At 42.9% G+C, this 20480-nt stretch overlaps 2 protein-coding genes across 4 annotated transcripts; both read right to left on the reverse strand.

Annotated features, from left to right (window-relative positions):
• Positions 1–147: 147 nt before the first annotated feature.
• rnf5 (ring finger protein 5) lies at positions 148–7027 on the reverse strand. Of its 2 annotated transcripts, none has more exons than XM_023809772.2 (6): positions 6689–7027; positions 3986–4004; positions 3784–3896; positions 2816–2923; positions 2481–2592; positions 148–2167 (listed from the first exon to the last, which is right to left on the reverse strand). In XM_023809772.2, exons 1-6 carry the CDS (start codon positions 6895–6897, stop codon positions 2003–2005), a joined length of 726 nt encoding a protein of 241 aa, XP_023665540.1. In that variant the 5' UTR covers positions 6898–7027; the 3' UTR covers positions 148–2002. The 2 variants fall into 2 exon arrangements, with proteins under 2 accessions (XP_023665540.1, XP_023665541.1); XM_023809773.2 differs by having other exon boundaries at positions 2869–2923; positions 6689–7022.
• A 2160-nt stretch (positions 7028–9187) lies between these two features.
• Positions 9188–20239, reverse strand: LOC140581841 (major histocompatibility complex class I-related gene protein-like). 2 transcript variants are annotated; one of them, XM_072705370.1, is made up of 6 exons: positions 19977–20239; positions 12588–12860; positions 12160–12450; positions 11576–11881; positions 10769–10873; positions 9188–10521 (listed from the first exon to the last, which is right to left on the reverse strand). In XM_072705370.1, exons 1-6 carry the CDS (start codon positions 20077–20079, stop codon positions 10475–10477), a joined length of 1125 nt encoding a protein of 374 aa, XP_072561471.1. In that variant the 5' UTR covers positions 20080–20239; the 3' UTR covers positions 9188–10474. The 2 variants fall into 2 exon arrangements, with proteins under 2 accessions (XP_072561471.1, XP_072561472.1); XM_072705371.1 differs by lacking the exon at positions 19977–20239 and adding an exon at positions 15096–15430.
• Between the last annotated feature and the right edge of the window lie 241 nt (positions 20240–20480).

A 20480-nucleotide genomic window follows, 5' to 3' on the forward strand; every position in this document is an offset into this window, starting at 1 on the left:
TACAGAATGGCATGTCCGTATGAAACTGACAAAGTGCTGCTTCGAGTAATTTGATTTGCATATTTTATACTGCATTGTTTATCCCTTGTTTTGTTCATCACAAATAGCCCACAATTATTAACAAATTAGATTTACACGTGTACACGATAGTATTAAACACATTTAATTAGCAGGACAACACATTGTTCCTTTTTTGTTCATTTAAGATATCTGTTTTGCACAATTTTCATATTTTAGTGTCACAAAAGACGTCATAAAAATTAAATTTTCCCTCTGGATTTAGTGTCGCAAAAGACTTGAAATACAAATGCCTGATTTAATTAGACAGTGATATGCAGAAAGAATCAAGTTCAAAGCATATCAAACATCCATGACGACGTGCTGTTCCCCCGTCCTTTAATCCCATGGGACCTTTTTCTGAGGCTTTGTCTGCAGGCATGATAGCACCTGCTGCTCAGAACGCCGCCATTTCGCTTTCGCAATAAATTCTTGCTGAGCCAGGTCACGTGATCACATTGGGCCAATCAGAGTGCAGTGCACAACAGCTGGCACAGAAACCTATTCTGTTGCCTCGCTGGGCTGGGCGTCTTCCCCGCTTGGGTACATGTGTGGAACATGGCAGCACACAACACTGCAAAACTGAAATGTCGGCAAAAAACAGTGGCATCTCATTTTTGTTCTACCCTCCTCCCATGTAGCCAGTCATTTACAAGGCTGTTCACTTGAAGTCACATTAAAAACAGCACCTACCATATTCATATATACATATATTATGCACACACACACACAGAATCAGAATACTTATCATTGCAATAGAAATATATTATGGTATTAAGAAATGTAATTATAATGTTGATCTTTTAACAAAGTCTTTATGGAGGCCTCAGCTCACAGGACTGTACCTCATGTTGCCATATACCCGTTTACTATATTCCACCACGACATTCCTTACGTAACACCACTGAACAACACTGCAGTGTGTCGACACTGGAACACCATAACAACACGACCCTCAGCAATACTCTACATCACACCGTCCGGTAGTACCTGCTATCCAGCGCAGTGCCGCTCACCACGGGAATATGCACCTGCCTGACCTTTGCACGCTGCTCCCAGCTCTAAAGCCTGTACCGATAAGGACAGTGCCTTTCTGCCGACGCCGGATCCACATCCGGGTGAAACTCTCACTTCCTGTGGGGTTGCGATTCTTTGGCTTATACACAGAAACACTCGCCGCCCTTTTCAAAGCAGATCTCTTCCCGCCAGAATAAACGTTTAAAGCAATAAAAATTTACTCCAAGGTTTAATGAATAAAAAGAACAGAAAATGCAAACTGCAGTGCTACAGTTCATCGGCATGTCTGGCAGCCCCAAACAGCCGCCTGCCTGGTCAGCTGCCCACACACTACGCTGGGCCCAACACTGCAGCTTTACTGTCGGTGCAGAAGTGCACGTCTGCAACACAGCAATATGTCTCAGACTAGTTATTAAAAGAGCCCCCACCCCCGACGACGATCCATGGTGCACAAACACCTCGAGTTTAATACTGTCAACTATAACCCCCACCCCTATTCTTAACATGTGAGTATGTGGGCATGTATGTACAAGCTCACGCAGGAGAGAGACTAAAAGGACGATGATGGTGGACGAAAGGAGAGCGAGATGAGCGGGGCGGGGAAAGTGCTTCTCCAAGCCCTCGAAACTCCCCGTTTCACTGCCAGCTGGGAGGAGAGAGCAACAGACATCTCCCAAACACAGGGACCCCCCCCCTTTAAATTTCCCCAAATATCAAGAGTATCATGTCCAGTCTACTCAGGTCCAGTCTACCCATGTACTCCCTCCCCACCCCTGTTCCAGCTGCACCTATTCCAAACCCATCCCACTCCTCACTGCCCACTGGTTTTAGCACAGTGCTACTGGACTGTGCCGTCTGTCTGTGTATGTGTGTGTACGTGTGTATATGCGTGTATATGTGTGTGTGCCTGTGTGTGTGTGTGTGTGTGTCAGAGAGAGACAGATAACACCCAGCCCCACCAAACAACATCTCCCTCATACGCTGAGCAGCCAGAAGAAGAAGAATATGGCCACAAACAGGAAAAGAGAGTCCTGCCAATTGTTGCCGTTGTTTGGGTTACCGTTGCCATGGTGATCGGCGGGGTACTGGGGATCTGTAACAAGAGATGAAATCGATATAAAATGATCTTTCTACAGGAGTTGAGCCCAAGTGAAGCAGCTGTACACCTAATATAATACATCATTTTCAAGCATTAGTCTTTCTCCAGCAAATTTGAACCGTTAGTATGACTGTGCTGACATGAGCAACAAGGAACCATAGAAGCACCCAGGTGGAGAAGGGCCTCAAAAGGGAACCTGAGCACCGTAGATCCACGGCGGTTTGGACCATAACAGACACCAGGGAACAAACAAGCCTTCCTCACCCTGACCCTGAGTCAGATGCGTAGAACACCGGCCGAGGCTCACCTGCTCTGTGAAACGGGTCGTTGGTGTTGAAGATGGTGGTGAAGAAACCGAACGGAAAAGCACCGATTCCAAACGACATGTGGAATCCTGTGTCTCCAAATCCCTGGAAAGGCTGGAGGAGAAGAAGCCCTGATCACTGAGGGCTCTCCACACTTACAACACATGTGCACTTTGACAGCAGAGGTTAATAAGTGTTTGGGTGTATATACACACACTCACAGATAAAATTATGAAGTATACCCGGGCAAAACTGTGGATCCATGCAGATATTCCACAGTATATATTGACATAACAGTAACATTGATCAGTTTAGAGACAGCAAAGGGATGACTGGCCTGGTGTCGATGGCCGTTTCCAAGGCTGGGGAATATGAAAGGAAAAGGCTCACCCCTCTGCTCTCTGGCTCGGTTCTCTGGCCCTGGGGTCGAGGCGGAGTTTTCAACCTACAACACAAAACCCATTAAAGCTCTGGCACCGATTTCGGGAGCAGGAACATAAACCAGAGAGACTGAACAACGCACACACAGACACAGATGTGCACGCAGAGAAACCACAGACACACACAGTACTACTGAAAAGTCTTTGGTAGTCAAAATATATGTATAAGGCTATTTATCTGGGTAGTAAGTATATATTTGCTCTGGAAAAAAAAGCAAATTAGCATTAGAACATATGCAAATTAACAGCAGCACAATAACAATAATTAAATATTTCTTTCGTTCTCCAAAAAGTTATTGATATCTTATTGGATGGCTAGATGAACATCACTTTGGTTCCCAAACCTACACTCACAGGCACACGGGCCATTCCATGTATTTGTTAAATTTCACCACCAGTTCAAGTAATTAACTTAATTAGTTACCTCAGTGAGGTAGTGATTAGCCAAAGAAGGTGGGGCAAGTGTTTGAATAATAAAAAAAAATACACTGTACTGTGTATTGCAGTATTTCCCAACCCAGTCCTTGGAGAACCCCGGACAGTCCATGTTTTTGCTCCCTCCCAGCTCCCAGCCAATCGGGAACAGCGAATACCTGATACAGGTGTGCTGGGAGCTGGGAAGAAGCAAAAACATGGACAGTCAGGGGTTGTACGAGGACTGGGTTGGGAAACACTTGTGTATTGGGATGGTTGCTGTAAATACGGGAGTGACTTTAGGAGATGTTTAGAAATGGGACGCACTTTGACAGAAACAGTATTTTAGTTCAACGCCAGCATGAAAGTGATTTAAACATCATTTTCTTTGACTCCCTAAGCCTTCTGCCCAGTACTGCACGTACGCACACAGGCAGAGAGTACCCCGTACCTGGGATCCTCCTGGCTGGAGCTCCCCCTGCCGTACAGGGGAATGACCTTATCCCTGCTGATGCCGGCCTTGCACACTGGACACTGCTGCCTGCTGGGGCGAGTCTCCAGCCACTGGGAAGGGACAGAGGGAAGGTGCTGAGGATGGGCTGCACGGGACCTAGACATACACACTGTAGCATGTGTTAATGATCGACTCCTACCTGGTGAAGACATGGCCAGCTATGGGGGGAGACAGAAAAAAAAGCCTTAGTATATTTATTTCCAATACAACTGAAACAGTGGGTTTTATGTAACCCAAGGACACAGTAAAGGGGGGGGGGGGGGGTTAGGATGGTTGCAAGCCCCCAGAGTGACAGGGGGCCTAAATATCTGGAAGATGGAAGATGGTCTGGGTTGGGGGTGCAATATGACACGGTGTCACAAGGCCCAGAATCTCCAGCAGCACCTCTGATGTAACCAGCTTTTACGGGTTCCTATTGCTGGCTGTTCTTAGATCAGTTTCTCTCACTTTTTCATAAGCATACTATATTTGTACAAAGGCACAGCAGATAAAGCATCTGGTGTTTCTTATTTCTGATCTTGCGTTTCACTCCATATTTGGATTTGGCATGCTGACCGGGAAGATAGCAAAGCCCCACTATTAACGAGGCGAGGAATCAGACAAGCGCCCCTCTTCATCAGTAAGCTCTAATTAGCCCTGCGAGTCGCCCGCTTTGCCCGCTCATGACGGCTACCCCAGGAGAGGCAATGTAGTGCAGCGGTAGGTCACGGCAAGCTGAGAAGACATCAAACTCACAACCCACAAAGAAACAATACAAAACCAGCACTGAGAAAACTAGAGGTACAACCCCTGTTATCTCAATCATGTGTTTATACACCAATTCAGACCTACAGGAGTGCTCAGCTTCCAGCATTAATTAAGATGATTTAATTAAGCGATTCACTGTAGCACTTAACCCTTCCAAAAAATCTATACATTCTGATGGACAAGACAGACACTGGTGTTTCATATATACACTTGTACTTCAAAACAAGGTGGTCCTGTGATAATCAAGCTGTATATAAGCACACCTAAGCGATTACTGACACCTCCGGCACGGCTGAACCCAGAGCTGAGGAACAGGAAGAACTTGTCGCGGATGAAGCCTTAACAGCCTAATAATGTATCTGCTCGTCAAAATAAAGCAACACTCTGCATGGGGGCTCACTAGAGCCAGGAAATGTGATTACAGTAAGCACTGGAACCAGGGACTTTTAAAGTTGATTTTTTACTCTGTTATAGAGTTTGCATAGAAAACGAAACGTCTTCCAAGTCCATTGATCCCTCAAGCTTGAACACAGGTCTGGATGCTTTTACAACCATTAGCTGGGCTGCCAACTCTCATGCATCTGGCGTGACTCTCACGCTGTCAGACTCTCACGCATCTGGCGTGACTCTCACGTCATCAGACTCACGCAAGAAATCTTATGGGAAATATATATATATAAACATATATATACATATATACATATATGTACACACACACACATACATACATACATATATTCTATTATAAACCTAAAAATAGCTATATCAAAAGCGTTGGGGTAGCCTGCAAACCCTACAGACTAATAAAAGTGTTACATACATGTGCGGACTTGTCTCCAACTGAAAATCTCACGCCAGCCAGCTGACCAAAGTTTGGCAACCCCGCATTAAACTTAAGATGCCTTATTTTATGTCAACTTATTGTCTGTGCCCCCGGCCCCAATACCTTTGTCCCTAATCTTGCATTAGCCTTACAGCATTATGGAAGCTTTTGCACTTAAAACCGCTTAAAACACACTTACACTATCGGGGCAGTGTTCAGCCATATAAAGTCTGAAACTCAGCTCCCTATCGCTTCTTGACTTGTTTGTAGAATTTCCGTCTATAACAGTTTAATTAATCGCAGCATACATAATTAATTATACATATAATAATCAAAATAACCCCTACAGTTGTGCAGCACCTGGACCAATAGAGAAAGTTATTCTAAACGGTTACTGCATTTAATCCAGCTGCATTTTAGACCTACAGCATTGAGTGTGCCTTTGACGGTGAAACTCACCACGTCCCTGCAAACATTACTATTCATGGGCACAAAATACTTTACTGTAACTCAGCTTTACTAGACTACCGATGCGCTTACTTTGCTATTGCAATATGGAGTTATTTGTTACATTGTTGCCTTGAGTCGAGGAGGACGTGCCACTAACACAGTTCATGCGCAGACAGCTTCACTAACGAATTAAAGTAATTACTCATAAGTGATCAAGCGAACCGCATTACTGTACACTTCAGACCTGCAGACCATGTTTTGCTCCCAAAAGAATCAAACCTTAGGTAATACTTAATACTATCAATCGCAATGAATGTAATGACGTTCAAGACAAAATCGGTCAACATTTAGATTCACATATGATAAGAAATTGCAAAGTTATCTTGACCCATAATCAAAAGCATTTTACCCAATCATCCATCCATCCATCCACCCCACTGTCAACCAATACAGATGCCTACACAGCTAACCGATCCACACAATTTCATTGCTCTCTCTTTTATTTAACTACCAGTACGTAATCGGACCTAAAATTATTCCATTGATCAGGTAAACTTAAATAAGTAAAGCACTAACCCAGCTTCCTTATTCAGAGCCTGGATATAAACCAGGTCGGTTAGCTGCATTGGATAAGAACGTTTTATACCACCATAACATCATTATACATAAAAAATGTATAAACGGCAGATGAAGGAGAATGCTACTAATCAACTAGCCTCACTCAGCATAGCTATGGGGCTAATTTCCGAGCGCCGTTAGCTGCAGTTAGCCGAGAGGCGAAGCGCCTCGCCTCCCCGCCGCAGCCGAAACGGCGGCACCTACCAGAACAGGTGTCCGCACAGGCTGATGACCGCGTCCCTGGCCGTGTCCAGGCATATGTTGCATTCGAAGGTGGCACGGTCGCGCTCACGCTCCCGCTCGCCGCTGCCATCCCCAGCGCCTCCGCGCTCGTCACTGCTCTCCCCCGCCGGAAAGCTTCCCCTGCTGGCAGGTCCGCCGTCACCCGAGGACCGAGGATCCGCGGCCGCCATGTTTGTTTACGGAAAAAAAGTAGAAACTAACGACAGACGCGACCGCCTATCCTTCCGACCTGAGCGTGCCTGTTATCGCTGGTTCGCAACTTCCGCTTCCGGCAACCGGAGGGGAGGGGCAGGAAAAGAGTTTGAGCTCGTGCCTGAAACTTTACAGTGATGCTTGCTATTTCTTCTCGCTGGAAGGTCTTGATGAATGGCGTCTTTTAGTGGGTAGCACGATTGCTTCACACCTCCAGTGTTGGGGGCCTGAGTCCCAAACTCTCACCCTCCTCGAGCACGGTTTCCTTCCAGTGTTCAAAGACGTGCGCTCATTTAGGGCGAATGGTATCTCTAAATGAAATAATTGTGTGTGAGAAAGTGTGCTCAGCGATGGACTGGCGTCACATCCAGGGGGTCCCCTGTCTTATGCCCTAATGTGCTCCCGGATCTCAGTGACCCTGTACTAGATTGATTAGAAGATGGACGGATGACATTTATTCCTGTGATGAATTCTTAATACTTATATTCAGTATAGACCAGAATAATTATACATTTTGTGTTTTTCAGATTTTGTGGTTTACTGTTTGACTGGATTTACCTCGAAGGATGTTAAACGATATGGGCTGAAATGTTAATATTGGTGACATTAAGCAAGAATGTAAAGCTTTTGGTGAAACGTATCATTATCTTAGCAAAATCTTTCATGCACAAATGTACAATTTGCTTAATTACTTCCTCAGTGTTTTCTGTATTAAAAATTCTTTATACACAATACACTCACCTAAAGGATTATTAGGAACACCTGTTCAATTTCTCATTAATGCAATTATCTAATCAACCAATCACATGGCAGTTGCTTCAATGCATTTAGGGGTGTGGTCCTGGTCAAGACAATCTCCTGAACTCCAAACTGAATGTCAGAATGGGAAAGAAGGGTGATTTAAGCAATTTTGAGCGTGGCATGGTTGTTGGTGCCAGACGGGCCGGTCTGAGTATTTCACAATCTGCTCAGTTACTGGGACTTTCACGCACAACCATTTCTAGGGTTTACAAAGAATGGTGTGCAAAGGGAAAAACATCCAGTATGCGGCAGTCCTGTGGGCGAAAATGCCTTGTTGATGCTAGAGGTCAGAGGAGAATGGGCCGACTGAATCAAGCTGATAGAAGAGCAACTTTGACTGAAATAACCACTCGTTACAACCGAGGTATGCAGCAAAGCATTTGTGAAGCCACAACACGCACAACCTTGAGGCGGATGGGCTACAACAGCAGAAGACCCCACCGGGTACCACTCATCTCCACTACAAATAGGAAAAAGAGGCTACAATTTGCACGAGCTCACCAAAATTGGACAGTTGAAGACTGGAAAAATGTTGCCTGGTCTGATGAGTCTTGATTTCTGTTGAGACATTCAAATGGTAGTCAGAATTTGGCGTAAACAGAATGAGAACATGGATCCATCATGCCTTGTTACCACTGTGCAGGCTGGTGGTGGTGTAATGGTGTGGGGGATGTTTTCTTGGCACACTTTAGGCCCCTTAGTGCCAATTGGGCATCGTTTAAATGCCACGGCCTATCTGAGCATTGTTTCTGACCATGTCCATCCCTTTATGACCACCATGTACCCATCCTCTGATGGCTACTTCCAGCAGGATAATGCACCATGTCACAAAGCTCGAATCATTTCAAATTGGTTTCTTGAACATGACAATGAGTTCACTGTACTAAAATGGCCCCCACAGTCACCAGATCTCAACCCAATAGAGCATCTTTGGGATGTGGTGGAACGGGAGCTTCGTGCCCTGGATGTGCATCCCACAAATCTCCATCAACTGCAAGATGCTATCCTATCAATATGGGCCAACATTTCTAAAGAATGCTTTCAGTACCTTGTTGAATCAATGCCACGTAGAATTAAGGCAGTTCTGAAGGCGAAAGGGGGTCAAACACCGTATTAGTATGGTGTTCCTAATAATCCTTTAGGTGAGTGTATATTATAATCTGAGATAATTCACTTGGATTTATTACTCTTGTCCACAGAGGGCAGTATTTACTTACGCATACAACAAACGCTTCTCTATGACTAATAAAATGTGGTGGATGAAGTACCTGAACTAAGGTTACTTTACTAGAAAATTATTCAGATAAAAGTTAAATATCATCACTTTAAATGAAAATTCCACTCAAGTAAAAGTTTTAAAGCATCTGATACTAACAGTACTTATTCATCAAAAATGACATTAATTGGACGCTTAAGTCATGCGGTGGTATAGGCGGTGATTTGGGTTTTAATAAAAAGACATGCTCATTTATAAAACGCAGAGTTCCGACTTTATTTCCTGGCAGAGACTAAGAAAAGTTTTGACACGTTTACCTAAAAATTAAATGGTTTTTGTGTAACAGTTCCCAAACTATATGCCTACCAGAAAGCCAAACAAAACCCAGGCATAAATTACTGGTAACATTTTCACTATCACTGTGAGCCTCATGCACCGCCCACAATTATGAAATGTATTTGCATTTTTAATTAGCAAATGCTTTTATGCAAATCAATGTATAAGTGCAGCAAATACCACATTACACACTTATGGAGTGTATGATCACACACGCGCAAAAATCTGACCTGTAGGTGAGAGCAAGCTGGCCATGAAAGGCTATAGCAGCACTCAGGGAGCTGGGGGTTAAGGACCCCGCTCAAGGACCCACAGATGTGCCGAGTCCAGACTCGAGCTGGCAACCCTCCAATCAGACACAAGCTTAGCCCACTGAGCCACACACTGCCCCCAGAGTTTGGTGTTAGTTGTAGTGTTAGAAATAAATACAAGCGTCTCAAATCTCCATCTGAGTGCCTCACAGTAAGTCACTTCACTGGTGCGAATCACTCTCAGCTTTTGAAGTCCCAAGCTCGTCTTAAATTACCACGAGACTTTCTTAATGACTGTGAGAAGGGTCTCATCACAGAACTGCAACATTACCTGGTGCGAGTTATGTTTGTGGGAGGAAAGTTCTAACCCAAGTGAAGTCATACTGTAAGCCATGAATTCCATACATATCCTGGAACTGAATCTTCCAGTAACTGACTAACTGGGACTTCCATAATAGTGTTTGTTGGAGAAATAAACCATTCAAGCATAATAATAAATAATTAATAAACAATAAGATGAATTTCCCTACATATTGGCAGAAACTCTCCTTTGGGACATGCCTGGATAAATAAAGGTTAAATTAATTCATTCATTTAGAAATGCTAATTCTTTGAGCTAATTGTTGCTATTGTGCTGTTGAAGAGTCGACTATAGTTAGGTGTAGTTAAGCTGAGACTTTCCAGTAAAGTGATAAGCTAATAACCCTATGCAATGACCAAAAGTGCAACATGAAAACCTTAACGGAACATAGAGAGGCTTTACACTAGCAGAGGAATTCTTGGAACTGATGAGGCATTTCTTGAAGGTGGAGAGGGTGTCTGATGACCGGATGTTGTTCGGCAGCTCATTCCACCATCGAGGAACCACACAGGAGAACCACCTGTAGTGAAACTTCTCATGCGGTGGAGGGAGCTCCGAGCAGCGTTGGTTTACTGACTGAAGCGGATGACTTAGATCATAGGTCCTGATCGAGATGGGCGCCGGTCCACTGACAGCTCTGAAAGCAGCAACCAGCACTTTAACTTGATGCAACCGCCAACAGACAGCCAATTACTCCTTGAGTTTTTAAAAAAGATATTCTAAAGAAACTAAATCACATTGCCTGGCAAAACCCTTAAACACCACACACACATTTTGCTACCTTAACAGTTTTACATTTTCTGGGCATTTATTATTTCTGGCCTTATTTTTCCAGCTATTCTCCCTTCTTAAAAGATAGGTGGTGCTTTTTTTCCATGACTTACCTTTGTTCTTACACAAGAATACAGCAACTACGGCCCCAATGATGAGTAACGCCAACACCAACGTAACACCAATGCTAATCCAAAGAATAAGGTCAGATTGAGGTTCTGTGAAGACAGTTACATGCACATTAAACTTCCAAAAAAGCCTAATTATTTAAAAATTCCACAGATGAAACGTGGTCCAATGTTGTGTGTGTGGTAAGGGGCTAATACTGGTTAATACAAAGGAACTACCTATTCAGGACACTCGCCTAATTGGTAACTATTCTGGGTTTTTAGTGAGTAGAAATGGGATCGAATAATACATCGCAACCTACGCTGTAGCGTATAAGCTTATTTGGACGATTCAGTTCATTGCATTATCTGCAATGCACTTTTAGTCCATGTTATGAATAATACTAACATTTACGTCATACCTGTTGGTTAAGCATATTTGCGGTTTGCGTTGTGGTTCTGAATGAAGGGAAACGCCGGAGTGCATGGATTCGTTCTTAAACACAATATGCATTTTGCTTGTTGCCAGAATCATCAATGGCACATCCCTCGTTTCTTACTAGATGAATTAATTACACTTCTGGTACGGCTGCAACTTATTCTACGGGCTAAGTGTGGTGGCCGTGTCCGCACTGATGAGGGGAAAATACACTTAACTCAAATGCGCCTAACTTGGATAATTTTTTTTATTTTATTGCTTGATGTGAGAATCGACGCCTTGGTGTTCACTATTTGTTCCCTAATTTAAAAACTCCAGATTGCATTATGCAGTTCTGAAATCAGATTGGAAGAATTTTTAAAAATCAGTAGTACCCCATTTGCGAACAATTAGTCCATCCAATGTCCTGTGCGTGACTTTACAACTATATATATCCAAGTCAGACTTGAGTATCTCAATCGACTTCTTCAGCTGGTACGTCTTTGCCATCGTCCCATCAGCACTGAATTCACTGGGTCTGATCCCTGTTGAAGTCACCCCGTCAGCTTCAGTCATGCTGTCATCATTCCTGTAGATGTCAACTTTCACATCACTGGAGTACAATCCAGTGGCCAGGCAGTGAAGAATTACTTTGCCGGGGGTTTTAGTGGTTTTAGAACGAGTAAAAACCATGGGAGCAGCTACAAGTAAGAAGAGAAGATTAAAGCATGACGATCTGTCAGAAACTTTAGATTAAATCATGGAATTTGAATCAATGTTATAGGAAAGTATGTTAGAGATTTACAATGTATGCAGACGCATACAGCAATTTGTTAAAATTCTAACCAAACGTACAATAAAAATGTCATATTATAAAAACATGAAAAATGCAATTCAGCAGTTTCTCTGTACAAAAAAAACACACTTTACCATTATAACTTAACAGATATGTAAAGAGATAAAAGCCAGTGTTACTAACGTTGATTTTTCAGGTCCTTTTCTCCATAGCCCATGAATTTACTTAGCCAGTCCATGCACTCCCTCTTTAGGTATCCCTCTGTGTACTGGTTGAGGGTTTGTGAGTCGTCCCATTTCCTTTTGGTGGGCACAGCTTGAGAAACTGGGGCGACCCATTGCAAATTTCCGGGATCAAAGGAGAGGAAGTCCCCACCATCATAGCTATACTGATCAAAACCATCGCGAAAGGCCAGTTTGCCATCAGGCTGAGGTTCCCCCTGACAGCCATGCCTCCACTGCAGGACATGGAGACCTGAGGGAGACAATGAGAATGACACAGCTCACAGCATTCACTGTATAAACTATCCAGCTTAGCAGTGTGCAAACTTTCTCAATGTGCCACAAAGAGCAGACAGTCCCGGCTTTGATATAGTAACACGGCTCACTTACCACTGTAATTGTGGTTCATTCGGTTCATCAAAATCTCAACATTGACTTTGAACCACTGTTCCTTGCTCTTGCGAGACGAAGTGCCTTTTTCCCAGTAATTATCATCCAGTCTCTCAGACATCCACATCTGCCTGGGAATCTTGGTTTTGTCCTTGCTGTTGTAGTAGTCAATCTGTTCGTTATCCAGAATCCCCATGGCGGTGAACTCATACACACCAGGAACCTCCACAGGCTTTGACAGGGCAGTGTAGATGTATTCCAGAGTGTGTATTTCTGCAAAGTACATGAGGCCAAAGGCTGGTTTATTCTTCGACGTGGGATTGACACCATAGGTACTGTGTAGCTGCAAACCTTACGCTGTACCGAGCCTCCCCAGAAACACTACATATCGCAGCAATGCAGACTGCCACACCCCTGACTGGTCTGCTTGGTAGTATCTGTTCGTATATCCCAGGTGTACTTACACCGCTGACTGAAACTAATGCAATGCTAGCGCTAAAGTTATATCCACCCTAGGCATCATACCAACAGGTCTGCAAAACACCCAGAATGACAGTGCCAACTTCACTTACCTCCATTACATTTATTCGTACTTTGCAAGGCAAAGTACAAGAATAATAATTATTATAAGATGTTGGCCAGCTGGCTGGATAACAACTTGCTGGATTACTAGAAATTTGGCAGGACATTTGGCCAGTCATTGCCTCTCAACAAACTGTTTTTTTCCCCTTTCCTGATTCTGTAGAAACTGGAAGCCATGCCTACCACCTCAGTAAAACACGATTTGCAATATTTGTATTCCACAGCGTGCATTGTTACTGAATGTCTTGCACAGAAACTCTGTATGGTTTAATGGTAAATGGTAAATGGACTGCATTTATATAGCGCTTTTTTCTACTCTTACGAGTACTCAAAGCGCTTTACAATACATGCCTCACATTCACCATCCACACACACATTCATACACCGGGGGCGGAGGCTGCCATGCAAGGTGCCAACCTGCACACCGGGAGCAATTTGGGGTTCAGTGTCTTGCTCAAGGACAATTTGATGGGGTCAGGAGGACCCGGGGCTTGAACCTGCAACCTTCCAGTTGCCGAACGATAGCACTACCACCTGCGCCACCATCTTAATGTACGCGAAATAGATAATTACTGACTAGGCAAACATGATAAGGATGTGAGTTAACCGTGTGGGCACAAACACAAAACATCAAAGCTATTATACAATATAGTGGGCAATGTATATAATATACAATGTATGTAATATACAATGTAGTGTACATAGGCTGGAGACATACACTACAGACTCAGATGGACTCAGGAAGGTTTTTCATTTAAATTCCAATTAAATTTTTACTAGTAAAAACTCAATTATGGATATATGGGCCTGAAATTCTTACTAGTCAAAATGCATCTGCAGATATCTACAACAGGAGTTCTTACTAGTAAAATTGAATTACAGATCTCTACAATATGACTTTAATAAAAATTTAATTCAGGATATGTGAGGCCAAAATACAGTGAAAGTCAATGGGCATATGTGACCAGTAAAATCGAATTACGGAGCTCTACAATACAAATTCTTACTAGTAAAAATACAATTCTCACTTGGAAAAAAAGATGATTCTCTACTAGTAGAATCGCATTGTAGATATCTGGAATTCATATTCTTACTAGTAAGCCGCGTAAGCCTCATGCTAATAAAAGACAACTTGACTAGCCATAGCGCAATATTATGATACACGCGCACGTGCTCGCGAGTTTCACTTCTGCAGGGTTGCCATCTCGCGCATCTGGCGTGACACGCTTTCTGACGCGCGCTCACGAAAGAGATCTTACGGCAAGTCTGTATTATTCCATTATAAACCTAAAATTAGCTACATCATAAGCGTTGGGGTAATTTGCAAACCCTACAGAGTATTTACAAGGTAATAAAACTGAGTGTTACCTACACGTAAATGTTTGTGCAGATTGTTTCGAATAGAAAATCTCACGCCAGCCAGGTGACCAAAGTTGGCAACCCTGCATCCCCACTTGCAATATTTACGCACGCAAAATATTAAAGCTTACAGGTTTATATTTTGTGTTTTATCGCCCTCTAGTTTTGACATTGATGTGATGCCAAAACAAAATCTTTTGAATACACAAATCACGTGGTTCAAACATTTCATAAAATGTCAAACCAAAAGGAATACCGTACATTTTAACTATTACATTACATAATAAATGATTAAACTTACAAATGTCAGCACATAGTTATTTTGCCCTGCAATAAATCGTACATGTCGCAGCACTACAAATGCTGTTAACGACACAACGTAAAGAAAACACGTTTTACAGCATTTCAGTATTTAAGACTATAAAAAAACGTAAGCCGCAGGGGAGGGATCATAAAACAATCAAAGTGAAATAACCAGTTTGTAATACCCGTTTTATTTTAGGCCTAACGCCTTGCGTGTTATTGATCCTAAATCTAGCATTTCAATTCAAGAAAAAAAGAGCTCACCACTTTCAGCTACAGAAAAACAAATGAAAATCAAAAAGATGACTGGAAACTCCATGTCGCGATGTCAAATTCGTGGGTAAGAAAAGTAGTTTATGATGTGGTTGCTGCTTGAAGCTTATGACATTCGGGACTTAAGACCAAAGACTCTGTCCGAAGATTCGTTGACTCACAGTATCCTTGTTAAAATAACTGAGGTAAACAACATTCGGTGCTATTATGGATTAAATGAGAGCATCAGCGGCAAATTCCGCAGGTTTCGGCGAGCTAACGGCAAGCTTTTCCTCGGCACACTCACTACAGCTCCCGTACCACTGGGCGCACCCGTGCGCATTGTTGCCAACTCCTCAGCAAGGAAACTCGCTATTGGCTGTCCCAAAAGTCGCTAAATGACGCCATCGCCTCATTTGCATAATGTGCATGTAATTGTAATGGACACTGTAGGAGAGACGAATAATGTCGTGGGAGAGACAAAAAGTGTTTTTCCATAGATACGTTTATATCACCGACAAAAGTGACCCCAAACAGACACTCTGGCAGAGTTACTTTTTTAGGTTTGCTTAAGTGTACAAGTCACAGTAAACAAGTGAATCGTTAACATTTTTAAGCATAACATTTTTTGTATAAAATCTACATTAACAATATAAACGGATCAAAAAAGGACAAATGAAAAAAAACTGTCAATGGCAATGTGAGAAAATGATGCACATCTCCTGCTGTGACTGCAACTGGGCGGGGCTGCTGCACGCGGACTGGCCACCTGTGAGTGCTTTGGGACGGGAGGGGAGCCCACGGCAGCACCCGCTGCCCGGTGAGAAGAGTAAGGACGATACGTGCTTTCACGTTAGAATCTCCAGAAGTCTCCAGTAACACCAGAAAAAGTCGCTAGATTTGTCGCTAGTCGCTTTTTTGAAAACGAGTCGCTAGAGGGGCATAAAAACTCGCTAAATATAGCGATAAAATCGCTAAGTTGGCAACACTGCCCGTGCGGCACTTTGCGCACGCGTACACATATTTATCGACGCAGCACTTTGGCGCATGGGGTCCAGCTGCAAAACTCAACACCTCCGCTTACGACAAGCCCGTTTTAACATTTAATCAAGTCACACTCCTATCCGTAATTACATTTTACATATTCACAATAGCTTTTCTCCTAGTCAAAATTGTATTCTTCCTAGTCAAAAAGAGTATTTCAGATAACCACAATGGCATTCTTCCTATCCACAATTGTCATTTCAGATGTCCACATTGTCATTCTTCCTAGGAGTAATTACGTCACTTTTGCCATTCATGTCTACTGGGCTTTTAATTTCAGATATTCAGAATATTGATTCTGGATATCTGCAATTGAATTCTTACTAGGAAAAACTCCCATTTCAGGTATCTACAATCCAATTGTTACTAGTCATAATTTTAATTTTGGATATTCTAAATTACATCATGGATATCTAAAATGGTGGTATCCTTTCGGATATCTAAAATTAAAACTATGACTATTAACTATTGGATCTGAAATATATCTGAAATATAATTGTGGAAACTGGCATAATTTTTAATGGCTTCAACAAGGTGCTTGAAACATTCCTCAGAGACTTTGGTCCATGTTGATATGATAGCATCATGCAGCCCCTTGTGATTTGTTGGCTGCACCTTCATGATGTGAATCCATGATGTGAATCTCCCGTTCCTCCACATCCCATAAGTGTTCTGTAGGATTGAGATCTGGTGACTGTGTAGGCCATTTGAGTACAGTGAGTTCATTGTCATGTTCAAGAGACCATTGTGAGACATGGCACGTTATCTGGAAACAGCCATTAGAAGCTGGGTACACTGTGATCATAAAGGGATGGTCAGCAACAATACTCAGGTAGGCTGTGGTATGTAAACAATGCTCAGTTGGTACTCTAGGGCAAAAGTGTGCCAAGAAAATTTCCCCCACACCATTATACCACCTCCAGCCTGAATTTAGATACAAGGCAAGATGGATACCTGCTTGCGTGTTTACACCAAATTCTGACCCTACCCTCTGAATGTCACAGCAGAAATAGCAACATTTTTCCCAATCTTCCACTGTCTGGCTTTGTTGAGCCTGTGCCCACTGTTGCCTCAGTTTCCTGTTCCTAGCTGACAGGAGTGTCACCCGTTGTGGACTTCTGCCGCAGTATTCCATGACCATGGCCATAAAGGCTATTGAGGCATTCATTCTTAGTCTTGTTTTGTCTGAGGGTAAATTTTGCTTAGGATTCTCTGGCAGTAAATTCTGACTGTCAGAGGAGAGGCGGAGGTGAGAGGTGATGTACTGAAAAGGTAGGCACCTTCCCCCCCCCCCCCCCCCATGTGCATGTGCCAGCTGTATTGTATAAGGTGGCAAAAGTGAAACTCATTTTTAATAAAATACTTGTAAGGAACATAAAAAAGTTGGAAAGAGTGCACGTTAAATAATTTGGGTACATGCTTGGTTTTGGTTGTGCTGATTGACCTGCCACAGCTGCAGACTTCCACTGCCCTCTGCTGTCCTCCTGTCCCCAGTGTCCTCTTTGGAAATGCTAAATATGGGCACCCTATTATCATAGTTTTAGGTTTCTTAGGCTTTTACATGTTTTTTATTTTTTACACTAAACCGAATTTATCCAAACCCTATTGGTTCAGAGATATTCATATGGAACTTCTGTGCAACAATTTTAAATCGATTTACACCCTGCATTGGACATTCTAATCCAACTGAATGGTCAATTTTCCATCTATTTTTTGTTTTTTAATAGGCATATGGCCTAACATCTCAGGATTGTGGTTTCAATCCTTTATTAAATTGGTAGCTCTATACTACCACCAGTGTGTGCACTCTGATAGACTGGCATCCTGAATTGGATTTGTTTGTAACGGAAAGTGTCAAGAATTTAAATTGAAAGGAAAAAAACATGAAAACACTGTCACAAATTATATACACTCTAATAATCTCATAAATTTGGTTTCCCTCTCTTTGGAGAGTTAAACCACCAAAACAGGGCAGGAGATTCAGGAACGGGAGCTGGACTGAGGAGGGAAGGCACAAAAGGTAAGGTTTCTATGAAAGGCAAACTGCTAAGGTACGGGAGAGCAGGGAGACAAAAGACAGAAAAATTCTCGGTATGGCTTCTTTGCATCAGCTCAATACTTCACGATTGTCAGGTGGCTGCGCTCCTCTTTTAAGGAAGACCTAATCCTTGGCTGAGGTGTTGCACCTGCTTGACCCCGCCCCCGCTATAAAAGTTTAAAGAAAATTAATATACTTAAGCTATAATGTAAAAATAATGAAAAAATATACATTTAAGTATTTTCCTTAACAATATCACTCTGGCACAGAAGAATGGGCTTCACTCCTAGTTCTATAGTTGTCAGAGTGCTGGACCACAATAGAGGAATCAATCAAGTAAACAAAAAGAGGTGGCATTTTGCTTCAACACAGTTTTATTGGAAGTTTGCACACAATACAGCCGTTTCTCAATAATTCCACTTGATATGCATATAATTTCTAATTACATATAATTGTTACTCTTGTCCTTATATCAAAAGTAAAAATATAATCAAGAATATTGCAAAAAGTATTTTAAAACTTGTATATAGCACACTGAGTGAAATCAACCAGATATGAAATATTGTACAACAGGTACTTTATCAGGACTTTGCAGGCATTAAACTTAAGATGTCTTATTTTATGGCAACTTATTGTCTGTGCCCCCGGCCCCAATACCTTTGTCCCTAATCTTGCATTAGCCTTACAGCATTATGGAAGCTTTTGCACTTAAAACCGCTTAAAACACACTTACACTATCGGGGCAGTGTTCAGCCATATAAAGTCTGAAACTCAGCTCCCTATCGCTTCTTGACTTGTTTGTAGAATTTCCGTCTATAACAGTTTAATTAATCGCACCATACATAATTAATTATACATATAATAATCAAAATAACCCCTACAGTTGTGCAGCACCTGGACCAATAGAGAAAGTTATTCTAAACTGTTACTGCATTTAATCCAGCTGCATTTTAGACCTACAGCATTGAGTGTGCCTTTGACGGTGAAACTCACCATGTCCCTGCAAACATTACTATTCATAGGCACAAAATACTTCACTGTAACTCAGCTTTACTAGACTACCGATGCGCTTATTTTGCTATTGCAATATGGAGTTATTTGTTACATTGTTGCCTTGAGTGGAGGAGGACGTGTTCTTGTCCATCGTTAGTCACTAACACAGTTCATGCGCAGACAGCTTCACTAACGAATTAAAGTAATTACTCATAAGTGATCAAGCGAACCGCATTACTGTACACTTCAGACCATGTTTTGCTCCCAAAAGAATCAAACCTTAGGTAATACTTAATACTATCAATCGCAATGAATGTAATGACGTTCAAGACAAAATCGGTCAACATTTAGATTCACATATGATAAGAAATTGCAAAGTTATCTTGACCCATAATCAAAAGCATTTTACCCAATCACCCATCCATCCACCCCACTGTCAACCAATACAGATGCCTACACAGCTAACCGATCCACACAATTTCATTGCTCTCTCTTTTATTTAACTACCAGTACGTAATCGGACCTAAAATTATTCCATTGATCAGGTAAACTTAAATAAGTAAAGCACTAACCCAGCTTCCTTATTCAGAGCCTGGATATAAACCAGGTCGGTTAGCTGCATTGGATAAGAACGTTTTATACCACCATAACATCATTATACATTAAACATGTATAAACGGCAGATGAAGGATAATGCTACTAATCAAGTAGCCTCACTCAGCATAGCTATGGGGCTAATTCCCGAGCGCCGTTAGCTGCAGTTAGCCGAGAGGCGAAGCGCCTCACCTCCCCGCCGCAGCCGAAACGGCGGCACCTACCAGAACAGGTGTCCGCACAGGCTGATGACCGCGTCCCTGGCCGTGTCCAGGCATATGTTGCACTCGAAGGTGGCCCGGTCACGCTCCCGCTCGCCGCTGCCATCCCCAGCGCCTCCGCGCTCGTCACTGTTCTCCCCCGCCGGCAGGTTCGCCGTCACCCGAGGACCGAGGATCCGCGGCCGCCATGTTTGTTTACGGAAAAAAAGTAGAAACTAACGACAGACGCGGCCGCCTATCCTTCCGACCTGAGCGTGCCTGTTATCGCTGGTTCGCAACTTCCGCTTCCGGCAACCGGAGGGGAGGGGCAGGAAAAGAGTTTGAGCTCGTGCCTGAAACTTTACAGTGATGCCTGCTATCTCTTCTCGCTGGAAGGTCTTGATGAATGGCGTCTTTTAGTGGGTAGCATGATTGCTTCACACCTCCAGTGTTGGGGGCCTGAGTCCCAAACTCTCACCCTCCTCGAGCACGGTTTCCTTCCAGTGTTCAAAGACGTGCGCTCATTTA

Source organism: Paramormyrops kingsleyae, chromosome 23 (assembly GCF_048594095.1).
Source record: "Paramormyrops kingsleyae isolate MSU_618 chromosome 23, PKINGS_0.4, whole genome shotgun sequence".
NCBI classification, from domain to species: Eukaryota; Metazoa; Chordata; class Actinopteri; order Osteoglossiformes; family Mormyridae; genus Paramormyrops; species Paramormyrops kingsleyae.